This window comes from Trachypithecus francoisi, unplaced genomic scaffold (assembly GCF_009764315.1).
Source record: "Trachypithecus francoisi isolate TF-2019V2 unplaced genomic scaffold, Tfra_2.0 Lachesis_group18, whole genome shotgun sequence".
Classification (NCBI taxonomy): Eukaryota; Metazoa; Chordata; class Mammalia; order Primates; family Cercopithecidae; genus Trachypithecus; species Trachypithecus francoisi.
Window position 1 is genome coordinate 697,128 of NW_022681463.1, and position 27,940 is coordinate 725,067.

Sequence of the window (27,940 nt, forward strand, 5' to 3'; positions counted from 1 at the left end):
TTGGACCTAGCCTTACTCTGAGAATTTCAGCTCATTCTTACATTGTTACAGCTGCAATTCTGTTTGATTTCACCCCTCACCCCCTACTTCTATTGATCCAATTACATGATTACCCAACAAAACCTAACAGGAATACACTAAAATTGTAAAAATGAACCCCGATAGCTACTGTATAGGCAACACTCAAGTGAGGAGAGGGAGACTGTGGAGGGACTCAGTGAAGATGTAAGCAAAGGAGGTAACATTATATATTTGTTATATGTGGCAACTTAAATACTTAACACCTAGCATATAAAGAGGATATGAGAGGTGAAGGTGGAAGAATGTTGGTATTTACTGAGTACTTATTATGGATAGAAAATGTGAGAAATGCTTATCTGTTGATAAGACAGCAGAAAGGTAGGAAGGGAAAGAGGGTAAAAAAGAACTCATAAAATGTGTGTCTGTATGTATGTGCACACACATGTATATATAAAATACATGTGTATATATTTTACAGATAGGGTATATGCTTGCATATATATGTGTGTATGCGCATATATGTATGTATGTGCATATATATTTTGTAAAAGTTTTAGATTAAATTTCCTGTGCTTTTTGTAACTTGCCTCTGAAGGCAATTACAAAAAAGGAATTTCACGAATGTTTTGATTAACAGCAGCATTACTGGAGTAAATATTCAGCTTTCCAAATTGGTAACTTCAAGAACCAACATTTAGTTTTATTTATAAGCACTAGTATTTTTGTTTAAAAAAAATTAAACTCAACAGTGAGACAGGGGACACTTGGTTACACTGCATGGATAAACATGACCCTCTCTTGTTAGGGAGAAACTGAGGCTCTCACACTCAGAGGTTACACACTGGCAGTGGTGAGAACATGGGCGCTGGCAGAGCAGTGGACACTGGTATTCCAGGCCCCGTCCATGCACTCCCTTTGTCAGACGGGAGTCACAGTAGCCATGCTCACCCTTGCACGTGCTTGCCCTTATCAGGAGTTTCTCTAAGAGCTTTCCACACCAGCCCATTTCCTCCTCTCAGCAACCCTATCAGGAAGGTCCTGTTTTCACTGTCATTTGACTGATGAGGAAACGGTGACAAAGAGATTTAAGTAACTTGTTCACATAAGATGTGGTGAATTCAGGAAGGGGGTCCATGGATGTTGAATGAATGCCAGGAATGGGGATTAATGGCAAGGACCGAAAACTTAGGGCAACAAGCTAAAGGCAAGAGGAAAGGAGCATGTTCTGCTGAAGGCACAAAGTCTCATCATACGCTCTGTGATGTGTGTTGACATAGTAAGGTGCGTGAGTTGTAAACAACTAAGGTGGTTTTAAGAGAAGAAGTTCACGGATACAGACGCTTCCTGTTCAAGCTGTACACCAGGGTGAAATGGCTTCAAGCAGTGCTTTGATCAAAAGGATAATTCCCATGCCCCACCTGTCATTACCAAAAATATTCACGGAGATTTTGGCTTAGAGCAGGGATTAGCAAACTACAGTGTGTAGGCCAAATCTGGCCCACCTTGTTTTTGTCTATCCAGCAAGCTGATGATTTGTACATTTTGAAATGGTTAGGCACTTTTACACTGTTGGTGGGACTGTAAACTAGTTCAACCACTGTGGAAGACAGTGTGGCGATTCCTCAAGGATTTAGAACTAGAAATACCATTTGACCCAGCCATCCCATTAATACATCCAAAGGATTATAAGTCATGCTGCTATAAAGACACATGCACACGTATGTTTACTGCGGCACTATTCACAATAGCAAAGACTTGGAACCAACCCAAATGTCCATCAGTGACAGACTCGATTAAGAAAATGCGGCACATATACACCATGGAATACTATGCAGCCATAAAAAAGGATGAGTTCATGTCCTTTGTAGGGACATGGATACAGCAGGAAACCATCATTCTCAGCAAACTATCGCCAAGAACAGAAAACCAAACACTGCATGTTCTCACTCATAGATGGGAATTGAACAATGAGATCACTTGGACATAGGAAGGGGAACATCACACACCAGGGCCTGTTGTGGGGTGGGGGGAGGGATAGCATTAGGAGATATACCTAAAGTAAATGATGAGTTAATGGGTGCAGCACACCAACATGGCACATGCATACATATGTAACAAACCTGCACGTTGTGCACATGTACCCTAGAACATAAAGTATAATTAAAAAAAAGAAAAAAAAGAAAATGGTTAGGAAGAAAAGCAAATAACATTTTGTGACATATAAAACTTATATAACATTCTAACTTCAGGGCCAATAATTAAGTTTTATAGAACACTATCACATTTATTCACTTATACACTGTGTACAGCTGCTTTCAATACACAACAGCACAGTGGAATATTCTCGGCAAATGACACTTGGCCTGCAAGCCTAAACTATTTACTATCTGGCCCTTTAGAGAAAAAGTCTGCATACCCCAAATTACTAAGAATTACTGTATCAGAACACAGGGGACACACTGGCAAATTACACCAGTTGGGTATACTGGCATAGGCAAACTTCTTCTGGAACTGTAACACTGAGACTACTTTGGTGCTCTGATGCTGTTCACTATCTTCTAATACTTATTATTCATGTAGATTCCTTTGTGGTACATACCGTATACAAAGTAGGCTGGATACTTGGGTATCCTGAAAAACTATGGTCTAGATTTATGGGGTGAAGAGACATGCAAGTTGGGACTGAGGCTGACAGGCATGATCCTTAGAGAAATGACAGCACCCACCCCCCCAGTCTCTCAAGACTCCCTCCCCGCATAGATGCCCAGCAATTCTTCCTGTAATTGGCTGAGTTGTGTCAGTCTGTCCTCTACATTTAGGCCTATGCACCTCCTCAGAGCGTACGCTCCTCGTCTCGTTCTCCCTGGTGGGCACTGAGCATGACTTGTTCATTCTCGGCTTGTGACACCATCAAGGCCCAGCAAAACTGTGGAAAGGTGTTAATTAACCACATTCAACCTTGGACTAGAATATTAAAATATAACTTCAGTTTGTTTTTTAAATAAAATATGTTTACCATGTACTTTATAAAAGGTACCATGAAGTGAATTTCTGTTCACTGAGTCTTATCCTGATTTTCATTATAAAATTATTTTGAGTCTAAAATTGATAAGATTTTCATTGGAAAAGTTTATATCCAAGACATAAAAATCAAACTAAAAATGCAGCAAGCCATTAAAAATCACACAGGGTAAACCAAAAAGCACTTTAAAAATGAAAGCTTAATAACACCATACTCAAAATACATCATAAAATGTCACTATCATGCAAAAATAGAAAATGCCATCCACGATCATTAAAAAGTCAGGAAACAACAGGTGCTGGAGAGGATGTGGAGAAACAGGAACACTTTTACACTGTTGGTGGGACTGTAAACTAGTTCAACCATTGTGGAAGACAGTGTGGCGATTCCTCAAGGATCTAGAACTAGAAATACCATTTGACCCAGCCATCCCATTACTGGGGATATACCCAAAGGATTATAAGTCATGCTGCTATAAAGACACATGCACACGTATGTTTATTGCGGCACTATTCACAATAGCAAAGACTTGGAATCAACCCAAATGTCCATCAGTGACAGACTGGATTAAGAAAATGTGGCACATATACACCATGGAATACTATGCAGCCATAAAAAAGGATGAGTTCATGTCCTTTGTAGGGACATGGATGAAGCCGGAAAACATCATTCTCAGCAAACTATCGCAAGGACAGAAAACCAAACACCGCATGTTCTCACTCATAGGTGGGAAGTGAACAATGAGAACACTTGGACACAGGAAGGGGAACATCACACATCCAGGCCTGTCGTTGGGTGGGGGGACGGGGGAGGGGGAGGGATAGCATTAGGAGATATACCCAATGTAAATGACGAGTTAATGGGTGCAGCACACCAACATGGCACATGTATACATATGTAACAAACCTGCATGTTGTGCACATGTACCCTAGAACTTAAAAGTATAATAATAATAATAATAAAAAGAAAATGCCACCCAAGAAGGAATTCTTGTGTCTTGAGGACAGCTACATGTGAGAAGCAGATGTGTTCTGTCAACTTCTCGACCTTTAACAAAATTCAAACACAACAACAGGCAGAATATAGTTACTCCCCTCATCAGTTTATCTGCAGAGAATATAAATACTGTTAACTATCAAGACTTTGAAATAAAAAGGAAGGAGAAAGGGAGAGAAGCCTCATAGCCTGGGTTCATTCCGACTTCACAGCCAGGGCCAGCCTTGGAGTGTGGCCTGTGCTGAGAACTGGAGAAGGGGGACAGAAAACACGATTCCTGCAGAAGTGTCAGGGTAGAACCAGCTCAGCCACAGAAAGCAACATTCAAACTGGGCTCCAGGATGAAATGAAAAAGTCTGGGATGATGTATAACTCAAGATGTCAGAAAATAAGGAACGAAAAGGCAAATGATGGGGGAAAGCACCCTAGGAAGGGACTGATGAGTGATTTCAATTTGTGCCAGAAGAACCTAGTAACATGTAATCCTGCTTGTAAAATTCCATGAGAGCACAGAGTTTGTATGCTGGAAGTCCCTCATGTGAGAATAAAGCTTATTTGTGCACTAGAACTGACTATTTGTGTTGGACTGAAATGGACTAGGAGAAAGGACAATGGATGAAAAAAGAAACAGCAGCAGTGGGAGGCCAGGACCAGAAGGGGACTCTTCAACAGGGAGGCCCCTCTTTTCCTGCACACAGGTTACCAGATCTGGGGTGGTCCTACCTCTCTTCATTGTCAGTCCCTTGTTTCCTGACTGTGGAGGAGCGGGTCAAGCCCTCTCTGCTCTGCTGCCTGCGTGACTGAAAGAAGGCAATGGGAAAGGCCACCAGGGAGGCTGGGCAATGCTCCATGTCAAAGGACCTGGACCTGTGGCGGCCTGAGGCACACTGATGAATCTGTTTCTGAGAGGCAGCTGTCAGTCTTCCTGGGGTTACTTTCTCGGGGGTAGGACCCTGGACACTGTCCCCTGGGCTCTAGGGAAGCACCACACCATTCAGCAGTTTTTCGGGCGTGCTATCACATCTCATTAGAAGGTCCTGATGTGTCTGAGGCAGATTTTCAAAGTGATGACATCTGGGAAACTAAGGTTTAAGTTAAGGGGAGAGATTTTATAAACTTACGAATTACCAGGGAAGGCTCAGAGAACTTAACATAAGTTTGTTGATGTTTAGAAGGAACTGGTTGGTTATTCTGAACTTAACGATTTTCAGAGAGAAATGCAGAATCCTTAGGGGATGGTGAATCTGGCCCTAGAATTTTAATAGCTAATACTTCCTTAGGGGTTACTCAAGACAATTATTCCTTAAAGGGACAGTTATTTCCAAGAGAGCTCATATCATGTACTTCCTGCTTCCTAAGAGCAAGGATGAACAAGTTCCTGCTTCCTAAGAGCAAGGATGAATAAGCAGCACTGTGCTAGTCTGGGGAGCTGTCTAGAGTTGCTTTTGACTGCTGCACAATGCCTAGTCTGTGGACTTCTTGGCTGTTACGAACATTTTTGGTACACATCCATGATCCCTCATCTACAATTCCAAATTCCAAAGAGCTCTGAAAGCCAACTTTTCAGGTGGCAATACATAAACTTCTTGGGTATAGAACGTGACTTGATTTGAGGCTATTTATAGTCTTTATTTATCCTCAGTGTGAATATTCATGGTTCACTGAATTAGTATGTCTGAGGTCCTCTCCTTGGGTAGTATGTGATACGTGGCTAATACATCATCTTGCTTTCTAAACTCCAAAGGTTCTGAATTTCACAATACACCTGGCCCCAGGGGTTTTGGGAAAGGAGCTGTGGGCTTATGGCTGTCTCTGGTTTAAGAAGAACTGCTGGGCCAGATCTCTCTGACTAAATCCAACTCCAGATAGTCACACAGATCCATTAAAGTGGAGTGTGTGAGATATCTGGGGCTAGGGAAGAGCAAGGAGACAGGAGTATCCACCAGGACCATGGTGGCTAAAGAAGTGGAAGTGGCTACTCTTTGATGTGACAGACTGCCTTTGCTACTCTTGAGACTTGGGCTCAATGCTGCTTTTACTGATTTCTCCAGCTCTGCGTAATGGCTCCTGAAGGTAAACAGGCAAGCACCATGAGGTTTAGCTGGAGAGGCTGGACTGATTCTTGGGGAATCAAGTGGCCTGGCTAGAACCCGATGCCACTTATGCCTGTAACTGCCTACTAAGTTATAAATTGAATTTGACTGCAGTTGGGATGAAGACTCCTTGCATTTCAAAGCACAGCTCTGAATTCAACAAGTCTTCGTCCCAACTGCAGTTTCTATCCCTAGGAAAATTTGAAAACTCATGTACATTTCTCTACCATGGAGAGCATCCACAGCACCATTAGAAGCCGTGTGTCTTTCCAACTAGATTCTAACTTCTTTGAGCGTGGGAACCACGTCTTAATTGTTCCCATGTCCTTGGCTCTTAGCACAGTGTTTGGCACATAGTATGCATCCAATAAACACTGTGAATGGATGAAAGGCCTGCCTAATTAAGAGCTACATTTGTCTTTGTCCTGACTCCTACATCACAAACAGATATGACAGAATGCAGCTGGATAGTGACATGGAGCTGGGTCATATATGCATGAGAGTGCTGAGTATGGATAGGAGAGAATGTAGGTGTATTTATAGACCCCAAATCGACATTTATTTTTAAAATTAGCTTCTTTAAAATCACCAAATTTCTACTAAGTTTAACTTACATTGCCTGCCTGAAGTAGAGAAAGAAGGTAGATTGTTGATGGGAAGAAGGGATGGAAAACTCAATAAAATGTCTTATTATGTAAAGATGTCACAAGGAGTAAAATAATTTTAGAGATGCAAAGAACTTCAGAAATCACCAAAAGCCTATAGCATATATGTGGTTGGTCCAAAGACATATATACACTGTCACAATCAAGAGTGGGACTCACACTATGTCTCCTAATTCCTAGCTTGTCACTAATTCTACACTACAGGATTGAGGGCTGCCAGCATTCTATAAGACCATCCTGCTTCTCTTTTTTTTTTTTGAGACGGAGTCTCGCTCTGTCGCCCAGGCTGCAGTGCCGTGGCTGGATCTCAGCTCACTGCAAGCTCCGCCTCCCGGGTTCACGCCATTCTCCTGCCTCAGCCTCCCGAGTAGCTGGGACTACAGGCGCCCGCCACCTCGCCCGGCTAGTTTTTTGTATTTTTAGTAGAGACGGGGTTTCACCATGTTAGCCAGGATGGTCTCGATCTCCTGACCTCGTGATCCGCCCGTCTCGGCCTCCCAAAGTGCTGGGATTACAGGCTTGAGCCACTGCGCCCGGCCAAGACCATCCTGCTTCTCATGGCACTTCCTTCAAATGGAAATTTTACAAACGTAACACAGCAAAACCTCCTAAGTACGCCCATCTATGATAATCTATCCAACCTGACAGATTAATAAATGAAAAACTTGTTTATTAATCAATTAGCAAAAACAAGCATGGTTATTTAAGAAAATCTGCTAGCATTTACAAATACTCATTTACATATCAGACTGCTTACCAAATTAATTAATGTGAGGTTTTACTGTGTATAAAACAAACCGACAGACACATAAGAATACTTTAGATTATTGTGAGATATTTCTAGAAGCCCACATACTAGAAATGTGGAAACCCAGTTTTTCAGGGAAAGAGAAAACACTTACCACCGCTAGCACTTCCTTCTCTTTTGCCACAGAAGCCCCCACTGCCATCTCTGCCTGACTTTATGCGCTAGAGCAATGAGAAGACAAGTTTAAAAGAGTAAGTGATATTCCTTCAAAGTTGAATATAGATTTTAAAATTAACATTACTACATAACCTTAGGACTTTTAAAATTAACATTACTACATAACCCTTGGGACTAACCCATCACACCTGAGAGTTGATTCTATAGAAAAAAAAACGCCTGAGTTGTTTTGTAAGTGGAGGTTTCAAGCCTTCCCCTCTAGGGCTCTTGAGAAAACTCGGATAGCACTTTAATTCAAAAGTGCAGCGTAACCTTGGCTTGCACAAACAACTCAAAACCAAACAGTATTTTCTGGATGTGAATGTTCAGGGCTTAACCATGATCTTTAGTTTAAGGGAGAGATGGGTGAGGAGGGGAAGGGAATGTACAAAAGGGTGATTTCCTGCTATACACAATGCTGTAGTCCTCATATACCATTTCCTGCTATACACAATGCTGTAGTCCTCATATACCATTTCCTGCTATACACAATGTTGTAGTCCTCATATACCATTTCCTGCTATATACAATGTTGTAGTCCTCATATACCATTTCCTGCTATCTACAATGTTGTAGTCCTCATATACAATGGTTAGACCTGAACTATTTGAGGGGAAAAAAAAAAAAAGAAAAGCTGAATTTTGAAATTCAATTTATAAAATAAAAGTATGATTAAAACCTCACAAAATACACCTAAGATCTATCCAAGAGTCTACTTTCCTAGATACAGACCTGCCTTCAAAGCCTAAGAAGCATGTCCACACTGTGGCATTGTTAGGTTTCTTTCTACATTTGATAGTTCTTTTGTGTTTTGCCTAAGTATTAGAATTTTTGTATTAACACTGAATCTGCCTCAAGTCATACTATCAAATTTTCATATGTATAATGGTTCATTTATACAGCTACAGGATGATTAGTGAACAGAGACAGAATTTTTGTATTAACATTGAATCTGCCTCAAGTCACACTATCAAATTTTCATATGTATAATGGTTCATTTATACAGCTATAGGATGATTAGTGAACAGAGATAGATGGCTTTTTATATTATAATTGAATTAAACTTCTGAACATAGGTAGATATTTTATTTAGATCTTCAATAACATAATAATATAAACATAATTTCGTATTTAATTCAAAGGACAAATTATTTAACTCCTTAACCCTGACAACTTCCCAAATATTTATAAATTATCAGGTCATGGATAAAGTTATTATCTGCGGTCTGCTAGGAAGAAAGAAATTCTTTTCAATGATTTAACTCATTTCTGTAAGATGAAATACTCTCTTAAAACTCAGGACTTCCAAATGTTACATAAACATATCCGATTTTTTTTCCATTGAAAGGAAAAGCACTTCCCTTGAAATCCCATCTTTCTCCTTGCCTTCATAAACAAAAGAAAATCTTAAAAAGATGTAGCAAAGTAAGAATTTAAACATCGATAATCTGACTTTATTTCAAAACTTGATTTTCATCCATCCACAGATAAATCATCATCAGCATATCAAAAAGACCTCTAAATGCTGAAAATAGGCCAGGTGCGGTGGCTCACGCCTGTAATCTCAGCACTTTGGGAAGCCGAGGAGGGTGGATCACCTGAGGTCAGGAGTTCAAGACCAGCCTGGTCAACATGGCAAAACCCGGTCTCTACTAAAAATACAAAAATTAGCCGGGTGTGGTGGCAGGCACCTGTAATCCCAGCTACTCTGGAGGCTGAGGCAGAAGAATTGCTTGAACCTGGGAGGTGGGGGTTGCAGTGAGACGAGATCACACCATTGTACACCAGACTGGGTGATGTAGAGGGACTCTGTCTCAAAAAAAAAAAAAAGCTGAAAATAAATTCATCAAGACAAATGTCCACATAGCTTGACAGTTTTTAAAACCACATGTGAAAACTTGCACCCTGTTTAAGTGACCAGAGGTTCAGAACAGGATATGAGAAGGTAAGTAAGCACTTCCATAATCACTACACTCTTTATTGCCTGACACCTGTTCCCTGCCCTCATTTAGAATTTTCCAGTCCTCTGGCTCTCATCACTCTTCTCTTTTAATCTCTTTAAATTCCTACTTTCTGTCCGGACTAGAATCAAGGCCTACCACGTGCCGTGACGCCACATTGGAACTACGGCCCTTGCCTTCTTGTCTTTCTGCTTCACTCACCAAGAGAAACCTAAGCCTCTGTTGGTTCAGTGACTTCCCTTTTTCCTCTCCTACTCCCAGAACACTGCGCCCTGCTGGGGAAACAGCTCCATCAGTACAAAAACCAGGCAAGCCTCAGGGCTCCCCACTGCTCACTGAGGTCCTCCCCTGTGCTCCATGCAGGCCATCTCACTTCTCACAGACACCACTTTTTGTCCTCATCACTTTTGGAACTGACTGTCCCACCTGCTTAGAGAATAAAAGGAAAACAGCATCTCCTTGGATATGCCAGCTGGCATGGACCCTGCATGGATGGGTCGGCTACTCCCTGTCCTCCTGCCCTTCCTCATCTTTTCAGCTATTTCCTCCTCCCTCATCTCCTCAGGAGACCCCCTGTGTGTCCCCTCGTCGGGGCTGGCTCCATGTGCTCTCATTATGCTTAGGGTCCCACTCTACCAGCTTGTCTTTCTCCTTCATCAACCTCCTGTGCACAGAGAGATGTGAATGTGGTGTTCTTTTCCAAGTGAATGCCTATTTGCAGCTGAGAATCAGTGAACTCCACCATGAGTCTTGTGTACTACCCATTGCAATAGCTGTAGCAAGGACTTCTTGTGGAAGTTATAGAGAAGGCAACTTCAAAAGTAAAACCAAAACATTGATCAAAACCTTAGTTTGATAAGGTTCTAAGTTCAAAGAACTCCCTAAGAATGTGCCTACTATGTAAGAAAAAAAAAAAAGAAATCTCAACTGTCAAGACTCAGTTAACTGCACATCTCTCATACCATTCACACAACAGACCTCTGCTCAGTAGTGTTTTCAGGGATGATCTAAGTTCTTCCTTTGGAGATGCAAAGTAAACACCCAAAAGACAGCTGCTGCCAACAGCAATCCCACCGGGCAACGGGACAGACTCTGTGATGCGCCCCTGGGTATTCCAGGGCTGCCCAGCAGCTGACCTTGCCCTTTAAGTGTGTGATGGAGGTAAAGTGGCCTCAGTGCAGTCCAGAGGAACTGCAGGAAGCCAGGAGGGGCCACATGTACAGAGCTGCTGCTAAGTCAGGCAGACGGAAAGTTAGAGTGTCCATCATATTGACTGCTATGTAAGTGAATAATCTTAGTGAGGGTAGTTTTAGCAGTGTGAATGGAGGTAGCCACGGTTAGACTGATTTGAAGAGCACCTGGGAAATGAGAAAATAAAGATCAAGTATAGATAAAGTACATTGTTCTTTGGCTGGAAGGATAAAGAATGGTGACAGTGGGGCAGATCCAGAATGTGTGGGGCCAGAAGCTTATACAGTTTGGGGGAAACTTTCTGAGAAAGAGGATACAAAACTGTGAAAATGGGCCGGGCGCAGTGGCTCACACCTGTAATCCCAGCACTTCGAGAGGCTGAGGTGGGCGGATCACAAGGTCAGGAGTTCAAGACCAGCCTGACCCACATGGTGAAATCCCGTCTCTACTAAAAAAAAAATACAAAAAAGAAAACAAAAAGCCAAACCAAAAAACTGTGAAAATGAAATGAATGCAAAAATAAAAATTTATTAGACAGAGGCAATGCAAATGAGGGCCTGCAGTTCAAGCTCCCTGACTCCACGGGGAACACCCTGGGCTGTGGGCACTGCTGCTCCTCAGGGCACACTGGGCAGGGAATTCCTGCCATGACACCACGGGCCCAAGTCTCACACAGACTCATATGACATACGACCCACCGCAGATCTAGCACAGGCATGGGTACATTTTAGGAGCACAGTAAACACTTGTTAAACATAGTGATGACGACATTCTCATCGTATGGTATATGAGGGCTCAAGTAGGAGATACACTTTTCAAAATTATTTCCCTCAACTTTCCAGAGTTTTAACACTTCATAAAGTTCACAGAAATTCTTATCACTTTGTAGTGGATGTGAGGTAAGGCCTCATGGTAGATAAGAGAGGAAGCATTTAAACAATGATTGACATAAATGATTCTTATCATATCAACGCTAAAATGTGCAGGAAACAGCCATGTAACAAAATATGGAGCACAAAGTGATGGAAATACATATTTACTGACATGGGAAGTGGTCCATGTTATTTTCTGAAATGGGTGGAAAAGCTTATAAAACAGTATTTTTTGTTAAAATCTCATTTTTGTTTTAAAAAAAAGTCCCACTAAAAATATATGTGTTGATATATGTTTGTATATATTTGTAAAAATGCCTGGGAAGGCGGAATGATTAACAGTGATGTCTAAGTGGTGGGATAGGTGATTTTCACTTTTTTCTTTATACATTTTTATTTGGATTAAAAATTATTTACAAAAGCAATTTTCCTATATTTTTAAAAGAATGTTTATTGTTTTAATAAATGTGGAAAAAAGATGGGATTCCTAATCTGGAAAAAATATTATGTCATTCTCACTTTGGAAAAAAAAATGAGAGAAGGCACAGAATGGAGGAGCAAAGTAGCCACAAATAAAATAACTGAACAAATTAAGTGAATAAATGCTGGAAGACAGAAAATAAACATTTTTTTCCCTTTAAACCTACTCTTTATTATGAATCTGTGACCATAAACTCGCATGCCACTCTTCTGGAGACTGGAAGAACCATTATGAGCTGGTGGATCCTATGGGTCATCCAGAATGGGCCACCCAGAGTGGGGTCTGGAAACCACTGATGGCCCACAAAGTGCCACCTGTCCTCAATGAGATGAACAGAGGGCAAGTGCCTACAAACTTGTACAGCACCAAAATGTTACTGGATGTTGGACCCAGCTGACATCCAAGTACAGGATCATTTTTCTAGTAATGTCAGTGACAGACTGGCAAAAAATAATTTCACCACAGATAGTTTGAGAAGTTCAAAGCTAGAACACTATCTTCATTTTACAGCTGATAAGAATGAGGTCCAGAAAGGTAAACGTCCATTCCAGATCACCTGGTTGACCAATGGTCATGTCAGGAAAAAAGTCCAGGGTTCCCTCCACCGTACTATGCTTTTACTTCCTAAGAATTGGGTTTCTGTCTTATGGAACAAGGAGCAGTTACTTGTTACGTGGTTAAGGGTTCTTAAGAAGATTGGCCCTGGCCGGGCGCGGTGGCTCAAGCCTGTAATCCCAGCACTTTGGGAGGCCGAGACGGGCGGATCACGAGGTCAGGAGATCAAGACCATCCTGGCTAACATGGTGAAACCCCGTCTCTACTAAAAAATACAAAAAACTAGCCGGGCGAGGTGGCGGGCGCCTGTAGTCCCAGCTACTTGGGAGGCTGAGGCAGGAGAATGGCGTGAACCCGGGAGGCGGAGCTTGCCGTGAGCTGAGATCCGGCCACTGCACTCCAGCCCGGGCCACAGAGCGAGACTCTGTCTCAAAAAAAAAAAATAAAAAAAAAAATAAGATTGGCCCTGACGTAAATACAAGACAAAACAAAACTAAAAACATTCCTTAGTGACTTCAATTCCAAAGAACCCATAAACGTGGCCTTAATTTCCTGTCCTCAGACCTCTGCCCACATTTTTTTCTCTCCACCCCAAACTCCAAGTGTCCAATCATGCCCACTCCAAACACAAGCCCTCCAGGAACTGCCTCTGAGTACCTCCTCTGGAGCGAAGGCCCTCCCTCTCCGTCCCACAGCTCTGCCTCGAGTGCCTCAGGCGCCAGGGCCAACTCCTGGGCCTCACTGTGTCCTCCAGACGCATGGCAGATCATAATCAATGTTTTCCCAGCGAATCAACAGAGAGGCTAACACCAGACTATCTGAAATCAATGGCCTTGAAGAAGTGACTGGTGATCTTATCCTAGAAAACGTAATCACCACGCAAATCACCACCAGTTTTGTACTAAGGATATATTCTGTTCAGTAGTTTTGCTGACTTTTGTCAATAATATATAAATTGTACAAGACATTCTTGTAGCCATTATTACACATATAAACTTTTTTTAAAATTGCATTTTTTAGTTTGGTTACTTTTAAAGCTAAATATGGGATCTTTTTTTTTTTTTTTTTGAGACGGAGTCTCGCTCTGCCGCCCGGCTGGAGTGCAGTGGCCGGATCTCAGCTCACTGCAAGCTCCGCCTCCCGGGTTCACGCCATTCTCCTGCCTCAGCCTCCCGAGTAGCTGGGACTACAGGCGCCGCCACCTCGCCCGGCTAATTTTTGTATTTTTAGTAGAGACGGGGTTTCACCGTGTTAGCCAGGATGGTCTCGATCTCCTGACCTCGTGATCCGCCCGTCTCGGCCTCCCAAAGTGCTGGGATGACAGGCGTGAGCCCCCGCGCCCGGCCTTATGGGATCTTAATACTGGATCTCTCTCCTTTCAAGAAATATAACCAAAAGGGCTTCTGTTCAACTCAACTGTGTGTGTGTTTTCATTGTGTTTTGGTAATAACTGGAAATTTGAGTATAGGTACCAACGACATATTAATTCTGAATGTCTCATGCTATTTTGTCAATCTGGCCAAAAGAAAGTATTTCTTGGCATTGTTTCCTGATTACTTTGGGGGAAAACTGGCAAATATTGAAACAGCATTTCTCTATTTGAATATTCTGAAAATTCAGAAATTTGATTTAAAAATTGAATATATTTTTATCTTCAGACTAGCAATGAAAATATTCTGTATTTGCCCAGGCTGGAGTGCAGTGACATGATCTCAGCTCACTGCAAGCTCCGCCTCCCGGGTTCACACCATTCTCCTGCCTCAGTCTCCTGAGTAGCTGGGACTACAGGCACCTGCCACCACGCCCGGTTAATTTTTTGTATTTTTAGTAGAGACGGGGTTTCATGGTTAGCCAGGATGGTCTGGATCTCCTGACCTCGTGATCTGCCCACCTCGGCCTCCCAAAGTGTTGGGATTACAGGCGTGAGCCACCACGCCTGGCCTCTGTTATTTCTTTACTTTCTTTCTTTCTTTTTTTTTTTGAGACGGAGTCTCGTTCTGTCGCCCAGGCTGGAGTGCAGTGGCGCAATCTCGGCTCACTGCAAGCTCCGCCTCGCGGGTTCACGTCATTCTCCTGCCTCAGCCTCCCGAGTAGCTGGGACTACAGGTGCCCGACACCTCGCCTGGCTAATTTTTTGTATTTTTTTAGTAGAGACAGGGTTTCACCGTGTTAGCCAGGATGGTCTCGATCTCCTGACCTCGTGATCCACCCGTCTCCGCCTCCCAAAGTGCTGGGATTACAGGCTTGAGCCACCGCGCCCAGCCTATTTTCTTTTCTTTCTTAATAGTTTACCTTTATTCTCCAATCTTCTTTGGTGTTTTGGCTGTTTTTTTCTCCCTTTTTCATATTTAAAATATTCATTCCTCAAGCCCTGCTCTTTCCATTTTGCTCTATTCCAAACATACACTCTTGCTTTGACAGACCTCTTTGTTTGTCTGCTAATGTTTTTCATGTTCAGTGAAGCAGAAAAGCAAAACATACTTTAAAAAACAGCACTGCTACATGGTTTACAGTTTCCAGGGGCTGGTCCACACCACTATGGGGCTCGCAGTGTTCAGGAATGGAAGGCTGAGAGTGAGTCTGTCTCGCCTGACCAACAACCCAGTGCCACAATCGCTTCTTGCTGGCACCAATGAATGTATCATGTACAATGTATAAAGTTTTCTTCTTACCCAAAAATGTGGATCCCCCAAGCACAAAAAAGAGAACAGTCTTCCTTTCCATAATAGTTCCAGAAAGAGGACTAATTTCTCTGAAAAATCATTTTAGATAAAACTTCTAGTTTTAACATTTTAAAACAGGAGTTAGGGACTCAGCAAGAGAAATTACCCTGACCCACATAAATCTGAATTGGTTTATCTTCCTCTCTTAAGTTTATACAAATCTTTTTCCATTTTAAAACAATTTTTAAAAATCCATCCCCTGATATATTTTATGTCTACTTTTTCACCTCTTAAATCAGCTTCTATATCCTGAGTTGGTGTTTGATCAAGGTAACCCTTCAGAAGCATAAAGCCTGGGTGCTTCTCAAACTTTGGTGACAATAAAAATCACCTAGAAAACTTGTTAGAGTACACACTCAGAGATTCCATTGTTGCAGAGAAGTAATTGTCTCTCATGGTCCACAGGACTTTCCAATTAAAATTATGTCTTCAAATTAAACTGTAAGTTATTTCATGTTGCGGAAAATTATTTGTCTGTTAGTAGCTATACACTAAGATAATATGAAATCTATTGCACTTTCTCTCCCTGGGAATCCACTTTTGCCACAATTTTATCCTCAAACTAGAGTTTTAATTATTCCTCCTATTATGTTAGAGCAGAAAAAAAATTTCAACTCTGTTTTCTTATAGAAGTTCCTAACATCACACATTTGAACTATAGAAGGCTGACATTCTAAAAATTAACAGAGAGCAGTTTTGGGCCCATATGAGATACCTGTTCCCTTATTTCTTTCATTTTTTCCAACCTCTTCAGTTTTCTGGCATATTCTTGAGCATCTTTTAATCCAAGATCTGTGCAGAGACGAACCAAGAAACGCAGACCTAAATTGTAAAATATACATTTAGGAAAGAATATAGGCACAATATATTTGTTAGAAGCTTAATAAATCAATGAACTCAGTCTTTTGGGATACAGGTAGGAATGGTGCTTACAAATAGTACTTTTCTCCTGAAAAATAATTATACTTTGCAATCTCTGGACCAGGGAGAACTGACTTCCTTGGAAGGAGGTTTAAAGGGTCTCCCTCCATGTATCCTGTCCTCACGCTGCCAGAACCTAGAAGGACCATGGCACAGGACACTGCTGGCAGAGAACTTAGAAGGCAAATGGAACATTTGTTAATGTTCTAGAGCCGTTTCATAAATACATATAAAGAGCTGTAAGACAGACGAGGCTAAAAAGTGTAGGCAGTTTATACATATAATAATCATTACTAATAAATGTTATTACTGTCAGTAAATTCATTTTTAAAATAAGTATTATTCACACGATGTGCAAAGTACTAGGAAGATAAAAAAGATGTATTTTACAGTTGCTGGTCTTACAGTTGGCATCAAATATATAAAATAATCACAATGAAAAGTTTTGTGTTCATCATGTCTTGTAAACACTAACAACAACAAAAGCTTCCCTCACTTTACACGCATCGCCAGATGGCACACTGCCCCGTCCTGCCTGCCACGGGGCTTACACGATGGCACTGCTCTGTTTACTGCTCTGTTCACAGGCCCCTGGGATTTGCTTTTTCATTCAAGCTTGTGCTGCTTCTAAAATCAGCAACATTTTAAAACATTCAGTCAATGCTAAAAACACAAGAATTTTGCTTTGACATTTATAAGAATGGCCTTTGTCATTTGTGGTCTAAATTACTTTAAAATATTTTTATTATCTCATTTAAAAATAATATTTTCCTTCAATACAACTGCAATGCAGGTCATTATCGAGAATTTATAAAACATACAAAGGTAAAAAATAAAAAATAAAAGTTACTCATTACTCATCCATCCAGAGACAAAACCAAAGATTTTTATATTTCTTTTTATGCTCCTCAGTTACTTTAGAGTGGAATTACTGAATCCAAACATTATGACCTTTTTTTTTTTCTGAGACAGAGTCTCACTCTGTCACCCAGGATGGAGTGCAGTGGTGTGATCTTGGCTCACTGCAACCTCCGCCTCCCGGGTTCAAGCAATTCTCCTGCCTCAGCCTCCCAAGTAGCTGGGATTACAGTAGACACCCACCACCACGCCCAGCTAATTTTTGTATTTTTAGTAGAGATGCAGTTTCACCCAAGTGGCCAGGTGGTCTATCAATTTTGTTGATCTTTTCAAAAAACCAGCTCCTGGATTCATTGATTTTTTTGAAGGGTTTTTTGTGTCTCTATCTCCTTCAGTTGTGCTCTGATCTTAGTTATTTCTTGCCTTCTGCTAGCTTTTGAATGTGTTTGCTCTTGCTTCTCTAGTTCTTTTAATTGTGATGCTAGGGTGTCAATTTTAGATCTTTCCTGCTTTTTCTTGTGGGCATTTAGTGCTATAAATTTCCCTCTACTCACTGCTTTAAATGTGTCCCAGAGATTCTGGTATGTTGTATCTTTGTTCTCATTGGTGGCATTCTCTGTATTTCCTGAATTTGAATGTTGGCCTGCCTTGCTAGGTTGGGGAAGTTCTCCTGGACAATATCCTGAAGAGTGTTTTCTAACTTGGTTCCATTCTCCCTGTCACTTTCAGGTACACCAATCATAGGTAGATTTGGTCTTTTCACATAGTCCCATATTTCTTAGAGGCTTTGTTTCTTTTCACTCTTTTTTCTCTAATCTTGTCTTCTTGCTTTATTTCATTAATTTGATCTTCAATCACTGATATCCTTTCTTGCACTTGATTGAATTGGCTACTGAAGCTTGTGTATGCTTCACAAAGTTCTCATACTGTGGTTTTCAGCTCTATCAGGTCATTTAAGCTCTTCTCTGCACTGGTTATTCTAGTTAGCCATTCGTCCAGCCTTTTTTCAAGGTTTTTAGCTTCCTTGCAATGGGTTAGAACATGTTCCTTCAGCTCAGAGATGTTTGTTATTACCGACCTTCTGAAGCCTACTTCTGTCAGCTCGTCAAACTTATTCTCCGTCCAGTTTTGTTTCCTTGCTGGCAAGAAGCTGTGTTCCTTTGGAGAAGAAGAGGCATTCTGGTTTCTGGAATTTGCAGCCTTTCTGCTCTGTTTCTCCCCATCTTTGTGGTTTTATCTACCTTTGGTCTTTGATGTTGGTGACCTATGGATGGATTTTGGTGTGGGTGTCCTTTTTGTTGATGTTCATGCTATTCCTTTCTGTTTTTCAGTTTTCCATCTAACAGACAGGCCCCTCAGCTGCAGGTCTGTTGGAGTCTGCTGGAGGTCTACTCCAGACCCTGTTTGCCTGGGTATCACCAGCAGAGGCTGCAGAACAGCAAATACTGCTGCCTGATCCTTCTTCTGGCAGCTTCGTCCCAGACGGGCACCCATCTGTATGAGATGCCTGTCACCCCCTTCTGGGAGGGGTCTCCCAGTCAGGCTACGTGGGGGTCAGCGACCCACTTGAGGAGGCAGTCTGTCTGTTATCGGAGCTTGAACACTGTGCTGGGAGAACCACTGCTCTCTTCAGAGCTGTCAGGCAGGGACGTTTAACTTTGCAGAAGCTGTCTGCTGCCTTTTGTTCAGATATGCCCTGCCCCCAGAGGTGGAATCTAGAGAGGCAGCAGGTCTTGCTAAGCTGTGGTGGGCTCCACCCAGTTCGAACTTGCCTGCTGCTTTGTTTACACTGTGCGCATAGAACCACCTACTCAAGCCTCAGCAATGGCAAACTCCCCTCCCCCAACCAAGCTCCAGCGTCCCTGGTTGATCTCAGACTGCTGCACTAGCAGTGAGCAAGGCTCCATGTGTGTGGGACCGGCCAAGCTAGGCACAGGAGGGAATTTCCTGGTCTGCTGGTCGTGAAATCTCTGGGAAAAGCGCAGTATTTGGGCAGCAGTGTATTGTTCCTCCAGGTACAGTCACTCACGGCTTCCCTTGGCTAGGAAAGGGAAATCCCCCAATCCCTTGCGCTTCCCAGGTGAGGCGACGCTCTGCCCCGCTTCGGCTCGCCCTCTGTAGGCTGCACCCACTGTCCAACCAGTCCCAATGAGATGAACCAGATACCTCAGTTGGAAATGTAGAAATCACCCATCTTTTGTGTCAATCTCGCTGGTAGCTGTAGACTGGAGCTGTTTCTATTCATCCATCTTGGAAGCTTCTCTTACTTATTTTCGTCTTTTTTTTTTTTTAGATGGAGTTTTGTTCTTGTCCCCCAGGCTGTAATGCAGTGACACCATCTTGACTCACTGAAACCTCCACCTCCTGGGTTCAAGCAATTCTCCTGCCTCAGTCTCTTGAGTAGTTGGGACTACTGGCGCCCACCAACAGGCCCAGCTAATTTTTATGTTTTTAGTAGAGATGGGGTTTCACCAAGTTGGCCAGGCTGGCCTCTAACTCCTTAAGTCAGGTGATCCACCTGTCTTGGCCTCCCAAAGTGCCAAGATTACAAGTATGAGCCACCACGTCTGGCCTTCTCTTACTTATCTTCTGTATCTTATCTTATTCAGTCTTTGTTCTTAGAATTATGGAGTAACATAGTTTTTCAATTACTACTATGATTTTCGGCTCCATACTGCCTCCAGGTAGATTTTAATTTTGCTGTATATTTTTATTTCCCTTATCTTTTTTCTTATATATTGTCCTATTATCATCTCCCTTCTTTTGTAACATTCTATTATCTTTTCACCTCAGCCTGTGACTTTCTGCCTCTGAAGTAAATAGAGGTTATGTATTTCTTGAATCTTACAGAAGGGGCCAAATATTTCTACAAATTTTCTTCTAGTTCCTGTAATAATTTTTTTGAACTCTTCTATTTTTCTAGGTCATAAAAACTATTTTTTAATGGCATTTTTTTTTTCATAGCTCTGTACTGGCTTTCTCTTATTTGGGTTGAAATGAGGAAAGATCTATCAAGACCTTGTATTTGCCAAGAGTGAAGTGTATGGCTTGGCCTTAGTTCCTGTACTTGGTCTACAAGGATGTTGATTAAAAGATCCTTCTCCTCTTCATTAGGCTGACTTTTAAATATTCTCCTGTACGAGGAAGGTTCTAGTACCTTTCAAAAGTTAACCTATCTATCCTATACTGTTATTCCTTCCCTGGCATAGTTTCAATTTTTCCTTTTCTACTAGATAATTCCCATTAGGCAAAGAAACATTCACCTCTATTCATCCTTTAAAAAAAAAAAAGTTTTCCCCAGCCTGGCAAATATGGTGAAGCCCTATCTCTACTAAAAATACAAAAAAAAAAAAAAAAAAAAGAAAACCAGATGTGGTGGTGTGCACCTGTAATTCCAGCTGACTCAGGAGGCTGAGGCACAAGAACTGCTTGAACCTGGGAGGCAGAGATTGCAGTTAGCCAAGATTGCACCACTGCACTCCAGCCTGGGCAACAGAGCAAGACTCTGTCTCAAAAAAAAAAAAAAAAAAAAAAGAGAAAAAAAAAGTTTCCCTGGACCTTGCTACATTCTTCAGATGTCACCCTCCCTTCTCTTTCCTTGAACTTCGAGTTCCAAGTTTTTCTTCTCTTTTTCCTACTTCTATAATTAATCATTTTGGCTCTGTTAAATATCTTTCAAATACATCTCCCCACATCAATCACCAACATTATCACTGCATTCTGCCTAAATTCCTGCTGTACGATTTAGGTAGGGCATTTGAAAATCTAGCTGTGTCTCATCCAGACTTGTAGCCAACCCTCTTGTTTTCAGAAGCAGCCAGCACACCTCCCATTTTCTGATGCCTCCAATTCCTGGGATTTCCTGGGGTTCTATGTCATGACTTGTTTTGCTTCTGCTGACTTCTCCACTACCTACCTACTCCTGCAGTTCTTCTAATTTGCTAAGCAGAAAACTTTCCTAAAATTTAATTACCTCTTTGCTCTTGTGCATTTATAATTTTTTTTTTTTTTCTTTTTTAGATGGAGTCTTGCTCTATCACCTGGGCTGGAGCACAGTGGCGTGATCTCGGCTCACTGCAACCTCTCTGCCTCCTGGGTTCAAGCGATTAGCCTGTCTCAGCCTCTCGAGTAGCTGGGATGTTACAGGTGCCCAATACTACGCCCAGCTAATTTTTTGTATTTTCAGTAGATACGGGGTTTCACTATGTGGGCCAGGCTGGTCTTGAACTCCTAGCCTCGTGATTCATCCGCCTCGGCTTCCCAAAGTGCTGGGATTACAGGTGTGTGCCACCGTGCCCGGCTGCATTTATAATTTTTATAAACTGTCTTTTTTTGGTTTGTAGTATAAGAAAACACATGTTCAATCTGCTACGATTTCCACAATAGACTACCTTTTGAAATAGACTCTGCATCCCTGTATCTCTGCCCTTACTAATGCTGCTTGTCTACCTTCAGTGCCTGTTCCTGCCTTCCCTTCCTGGTAAACATACCCTTCAAGGCCACTTCAAATGTTACCTCCTCTGTAAAACCTAATTCTGTCAATCGTCCCCTAGTTTGGGCAGAGTTAAGAGCTCCTCTGTATTTTGACAGCACTTTGCACATTTTTCAGTTATCTCATTTATTATCCCATATCAGTTAACTATTTGTGAGTCCTAGGAGGCAGAAATCAAGTTGATATATCTGTTGTATCCCCAGCACATAAAAAATAGTTGGTAAGTCCGGGCGCGGTGGCTCAAGCCTGTAATCCCAGCACTTTGGGAGGCTGAGACGGGCAGATCACAATGTCAGGAGATCGAGACCATCCTGGCTAACACGGTGAAACCCCGTCTCTACTAAAAATATAAAAAAAACTAGCCGGGCGAGGTGGCGGCGCCTGTAGTCCCAGCTACTCCGGAGGCTGAGGCGGGAGAATGGCGTAAACCCGGGAGGCGGAGCTTGCAGTGAGCTGAGATCTGGCCACTGCACTCCAGTCCGGGCGACAGAGCGAGACTCCGCCTCAAAAAAAAAAAAAAAAAAAATAGTTGGTAAAAGTTTTGGGGAACAAATGAATGGATAAAGAAACAGGAAAGTCTTAGGCTAGTGAACACTCATTTTTTTCAAAAATATTACTGATAGTATATATAATAACAGAACACAAAAATGTGTGCTAAACATGCTGAAATAAATGTATATGAAGATGTCCCCAACTTCCCCCTAAGTGCTTATTTAACACATCCTCTTGGACACTGAAGAGGCAGCTCAAACACAACACATCTGAAAAAAGGGTTTGTTTTTCCCTCCAAAAGCTGCTTCTTCCCCAGTTTCCCACATCTCAGTGGATGGCAGGTCCATCCTTCCAGCTGCCCAGAGCTGTATTTGTGCAGTCACCCATGACACTCTCTCCCTCGTATCTCACATCTAAATGGCCAGCAAGTGCTGGCACTGATACCTTTTTACACATATTCAGAATCCGTCTTGCCCACCTCCACTGCTATCTCATTAGTCCAAGTGAATACTGTGATTTTGCATTTAGGTACTGCCCACCCCAGCTTATTCTCCATACAGCAGCCAAAACAATCTTTTGATTTGGATCTCAGGTACAGAAGCTTGAGTTAATCATACTTTAGAACCTTTTGAAAACATATGTCAAATTGTATTATTCTTCCACACAAAATCCTCCAATGGTTCATCATCTCCCCAAAAATATAATCTGAAGCCTGATCAAAGGCCTGTGAGGATCCACAGGTCCTGGCCTGCCCATTCTGCCTCTCTCTCCCCATCACATCGTCCACTGTGCTTCGACCACACTGACGTCCACATTGTCACGGCTTGCTTCTTTCTATTCTTTCAGGTCTCTGCTCAAATGCTAATTTAATAGAAAGCCCTTCCATGACAACCCTGTCTCAAATACCAGCCCCTCCCATATTCTCTATCTCCTTACCTGTTTTTCCTTCATAGTACTTATAACTACTGATATTATTTGTTTATTGTCTTTTCCTACTAGAAAGAAATTCCATGACACCAAAGTTTTGGTCTGTTTTGTTTTCTGCTACATCCACAGTGGCAGAACAACGTCTGGAACAGAGTAGTCACTCAACTCCACAATAATTTGTAAATATACAAGCAATTTAAGACCATTAAAGTGAACCGGGCACGGTGGCTCACACCTGTAATCCCAGCACTTTGGGAGGCCGAGGTGGGTAGATCATAAGGTCAGGAGTTCAAGACCAGCCTGGCCAAGATGGTGAAACCCCATCCCTACTAAAACTACAAAAATTAGCTGGGCATGGTGGCAGGCACCTGTAATCCCAGCTACTAGGGAGGCTGAGGCAGGAGAATTACTTGAACCCGGGCAAGAGGTTACGGTGAACCGAGATCGCACCACTGCACTCTAGTCTGGGTGACAGAGTGAGACTCTGTCTCAAAAAAAAAAAAAAAAACCATTAAAGTATTGTAGAAGTTAATAGTATAAAGTAACTTAAAATGTCACACATTACTATATAAATTGCCTTTGCATATACATTTATATTAATAATTCATAATAAGAAGGTAATTTGTACTTTCTGCAAATAAAGAGTGGCTTAGGATTTTTTTTTTTTTTTGATTTAGAGATGCCCAGGCTGGAGCGCAGTGGCACAATCACAGCTCATTGCAATTTGGAAGTCCTGGGTTCAAGTGATCCCTCCGTCTCAGCCTCCTCAGCAGCTGGAACTACAAGAGCACGCCACCATGCCCTGCTATTTTTTTCATATTTAGAAGAGATGAGGTCTTGCTATGTTTCCCAGGCTAGTCTTGAATTCCTGGGGTCAAGCAATCCTCTGGCCTTGGTCTCCCAAAGTGTAGAGATTACAGACATGAGCCATCACGCATAGCCAGAAACATTTAATGTAAAGTAAAAATCATTATTTTTGGTGGATGTTCTCTGAAATTTAGTATATCGTCTGTAACTCTGTAAAGCAGGTCAATTTTTGGTGAATAATATATTTTAAAACTAAATTATCCTGCTAGTTTTATCTAGAAAACTACTCTTCTTAAAACAGCACATTCCACGGGTGTAAATGTTTTTTCTACGACTACAGTTAAGGTAGAGTATTGATTACATTTGTTTTGAAAATTAAATAGGCCAAAGTTATCTTAGACACCCCCTACGGCATAGACAATCATTCATTTGATTCTTAGAGTGACTCATACTCTTAAGAAAAAAACCTGGCCTTCCTTGAAGACATTCCCCTTTCTGGCCCAGTGCAGAGGTGCTATGGTTACTGCAAGAGTTCTCAACTGTCATCAATTTTGCACCCCCAAGAGACACTGGCAATGCCTAGGGACATTTCTGGGGTGGGAGCGCTACTAGCTAATCTATTGGATAGCAGCAAAGGATTTTGTTAAACATTCCATAACCTCCTGGATGGCCTCCCACAATGTGGAACTGCACAATCCCAAATGTCAGAGGTGCCAAGGCTGAGAAACTCTGGCCTAGCAGACTTTTGGGTTGCTCCACTTTCAAGAAAAGTTATTACTGCTATCTCTCATTTAATCTCTAAAGCACTAGTTCTCTAATATGACTGAGATTAAGAATCACATAGAAAGTTCTTTAAAAAGAAATAGGAAAAAACAGATGCCTGCGTCCACTGCAAATCTAAATGAAAATCTTTCTAGGTAGGGCTAGAAATTTGTACTTTAAAAAAGTTCTAGGCCAGGTGTGGTGGCTCACACCTGCAATCCTAGCAGTTTGGGAGGCTGAAGCGAGAGAATCGCTTGAAGAGTGATTTTGTTTTTAGTAGAATCTCCGTCTCTACTAAAAACAAAAATGAGCTGGGCGTGGTGGCGTGCGCCTGTAATCCCAGCTACTAGGGACGCTGAAGCGGGAGAATCTCTTGAACCTGGGAGGCAGAGGTTGCAGTGAGCCAAGATCATGCCACTGCACTCCAGCCTACGTGACAAGAAGAAAACTCCGTCTCAAAAAAAAAAAAAGTTCTAGAAGTAATTCCCATGTAGCCTATTTCCTGACTGGCATTTGTGAAAACTGCTGCTATTAAATTAATGAGTCTACTTCTAATCAGCATTAGAGAACACCCTGCTCCTATACTCCTACCAAAGACCATAGCCAAGCTAACTGCTGTTGAGCACTTCTGAAAGCCAAATGGAGAAATACATTAGTGAAGAAACATGTAGTACATCTAGTCCTTGGCCATCAGAAAACTTGGCTCAGAAAAGATTTGTTTTTACTAAATTGTAATGCATTGTTTTGTGTTCATTGTCATTGAAGAACAAATTTGTTTATTTATTTGTTTATTTATTTATTTATTTTGAGACAGAATCTCGCTCTGTTGGCCAGGCTGGTCTTGACCTCCTGACCTCAGGTGATCTGCCTACCTCAGCCTCCCAAAGTGCTGGGATTACAGGTGTGAGCCACTGTGCCCAGCCTTGAAGAACAAATTTTAACATGGTCGTTTCCAGCATATTATTTTATTTGCTATAGGGATGTTATTTAAGAAAGTACTGTATCTTTCAATGATTTTATCTACTGTATCTCTCAATGTCTAAAGAGAAGTGAATTAAGAGTTGAAGAAGTACTTCTTCCCAATAAATTGCTTTATATTTCCACATAAAACAGTAAAAATTATACAACTACTTGTAACTTTTTTCTTTCCTTTGGCTGCAAAGCTATTCAGGGACAAATTTATAGTTTAGTGAGAACATGTGGCATATGAATGTGCTTACGTTATGTTTTTCTTGATTCTGTTACTGCTATAATACTTCACATTAATACTGTAAGTTGCAACAGTCCACTGTGCAACAAGATAGTAAATAAATGAATATCTTCTACAAAGATAACTTTACAAGTGAGTAAGCAGCATATTAACATAATGTTTTAAAATTGAAGTAACATTAAAAATTATTTGCGGCCAGACGCAGTGGCTCATGCCTGTAATCCCAGCACTTTGGGAAGCCAAGGTGGGTAGATCACGAGGTCAGGAGTTTGAGACCAGCCTGGTCAACACAGTGAAACCCCGTCTCTACTAAAAATATAAAAATTAGCCTGGCACAGTGGCACATGCCTAGAGTCCCAGCTACCAGGGAGGCTGAGGAAGGAGAATCACTTGAACCCGGGAGGTGGAGGTTGTGGTGAGCCGAGATCACACCACTGCACTTTAGCCTGGGCAACAGAGCAAGACTCTAAGTAAAAAAATTATTTGCTATTATATCAGCAAGATATTAATGTTCTATTTTTATAAACCCTAAAATTATTTTCTCAACCTTAAAAAGTTGTTTACTAAAATGGACAGTTAAAAATGTCTTTCCTATAAAACACTACAGGTTTACAAACTTTGAAAAATCAACCATAGGCCAAATGCTTTCTTAAAACTCTACAGAACTCTGAAATATGTATTTGTTTAGTATTTTTAAAAATTCTGTGGTATATTTAAATCCATCAACAATTAGTTACATAAAAATACGTACTTGCATAGTCAAATTTTCTGATCCTATAAAATATTTAAAGTATGTATCACAAATTATAGGTTGGTATTTATAAATACAATTACTGTAGCAAATGTAATTATATATTAGAACATAAAATATGAGAACTTATCACTTCAAAGTTATATTATGTAATGCCACTTACATTCGACATTTTCTGGAAATTTTCTGTGAGTATCTTTATAAGTATCTAATGCTTTTTGGTAGTTACCTATAAACAAACAAAAGAAAAATATAACATATTAGCAAATTATAGAAACAGGATTCAGAAAAATATTAATTTTAACTGACATACTGGCTATTTAATGGTTTAATAGAAAGGTTTCATGTTTTATATACCACTCAATATAACTTTTAGAAAAAAAATGTATAGATAAAATAAATTTGAAATAAGGGTTAAAGCAGAAGTAAATGGGTGATAGTTGAAATTTAGCTTCTTCCTTTTTTTTTTTTTTTTAAGAGACGAGGTCTTACTCTGTTGCCCAGGCTGGAGTGCAGTGGCTATTTACAGACACAATCATTATGCACTACAGCCTATAAAATCCTGAGCTGAAACAATCCTCCTGTCTTAGCCTCCAGGGTAGCTGGGACTACAGATGCACATTGCTGAGCCTGGTTCACTTTAAATATTTTAGTGGCAAAAATTAAGATCCACTCACTTTTCTAAAAAAGATTATTCCAGATGAACTGACAAATTTAAAAATAATCTAAGTTATATACTTATAGTAATGTCAATGTCATTCATTTAGTTGGAAAATATGTAAGATGTTTTTATAGTTTTTTTGGGCTGGGCGTGGTGCTCACTCCTGTAATCCCAGCACTTTGGGAGGCCGAGGTGGGTGGACCACTTGAGGTCAGGAGTTTGAGATCAGCCTGGGCAACATGGTAAAACCCCTTCTATACTAAAAATACAAAAATTAACTGGCCATGGTGGCGCACGCCTATAATCCCAGCTACTGGGGAAGCTGACACAGGAGAATCGCTTGAACCCAGGAGGTGGAAGTTGCACTGCACTGAGATTAGTGCCACTGCAGCCCAGCCTGGGTGACAGAGCAAAACTCTGTCTCAAAATAAATAGATGAATGAATAAATAAATAAATGTTTTTGTGTTATTAATTTTTTTTTTTTCCAGACAGAGTGCAGTGGTGCAATCTCGGC

General features: G+C 41.3%; 1 protein-coding gene across 9 annotated transcripts in view; it reads right to left on the bottom strand.

The window, feature by feature from the left end:
* IFT88 (intraflagellar transport 88) overlaps positions 1-27,940 on the bottom strand; it is a 132,378-nt gene that overhangs the window by 12,362 nt on the left and 92,076 nt on the right. For 6 of the 9 annotated variants that reach the window (XM_033177023.1, XM_033177027.1, XM_033177026.1 and 3 more), the window contains 3 exons: positions 26,928-26,993; positions 16,260-16,366; positions 7,700-7,766 (listed from right to left, as the gene is read on the bottom strand). In XM_033177023.1, coding sequence (XP_033032914.1) covers positions 7,700-7,766; positions 16,260-16,366; positions 26,928-26,993 — 240 coding nt within the window. Of the gene's footprint in view, positions 1-7,699; positions 7,767-13,478; positions 13,681-16,259; positions 16,367-22,466; positions 22,933-26,927; positions 26,994-27,940 lie in introns of those variants that run through there. The other 3 variants (XR_004428875.1, XR_004428874.1, XM_033177030.1) reach the window with 3 other exon arrangements.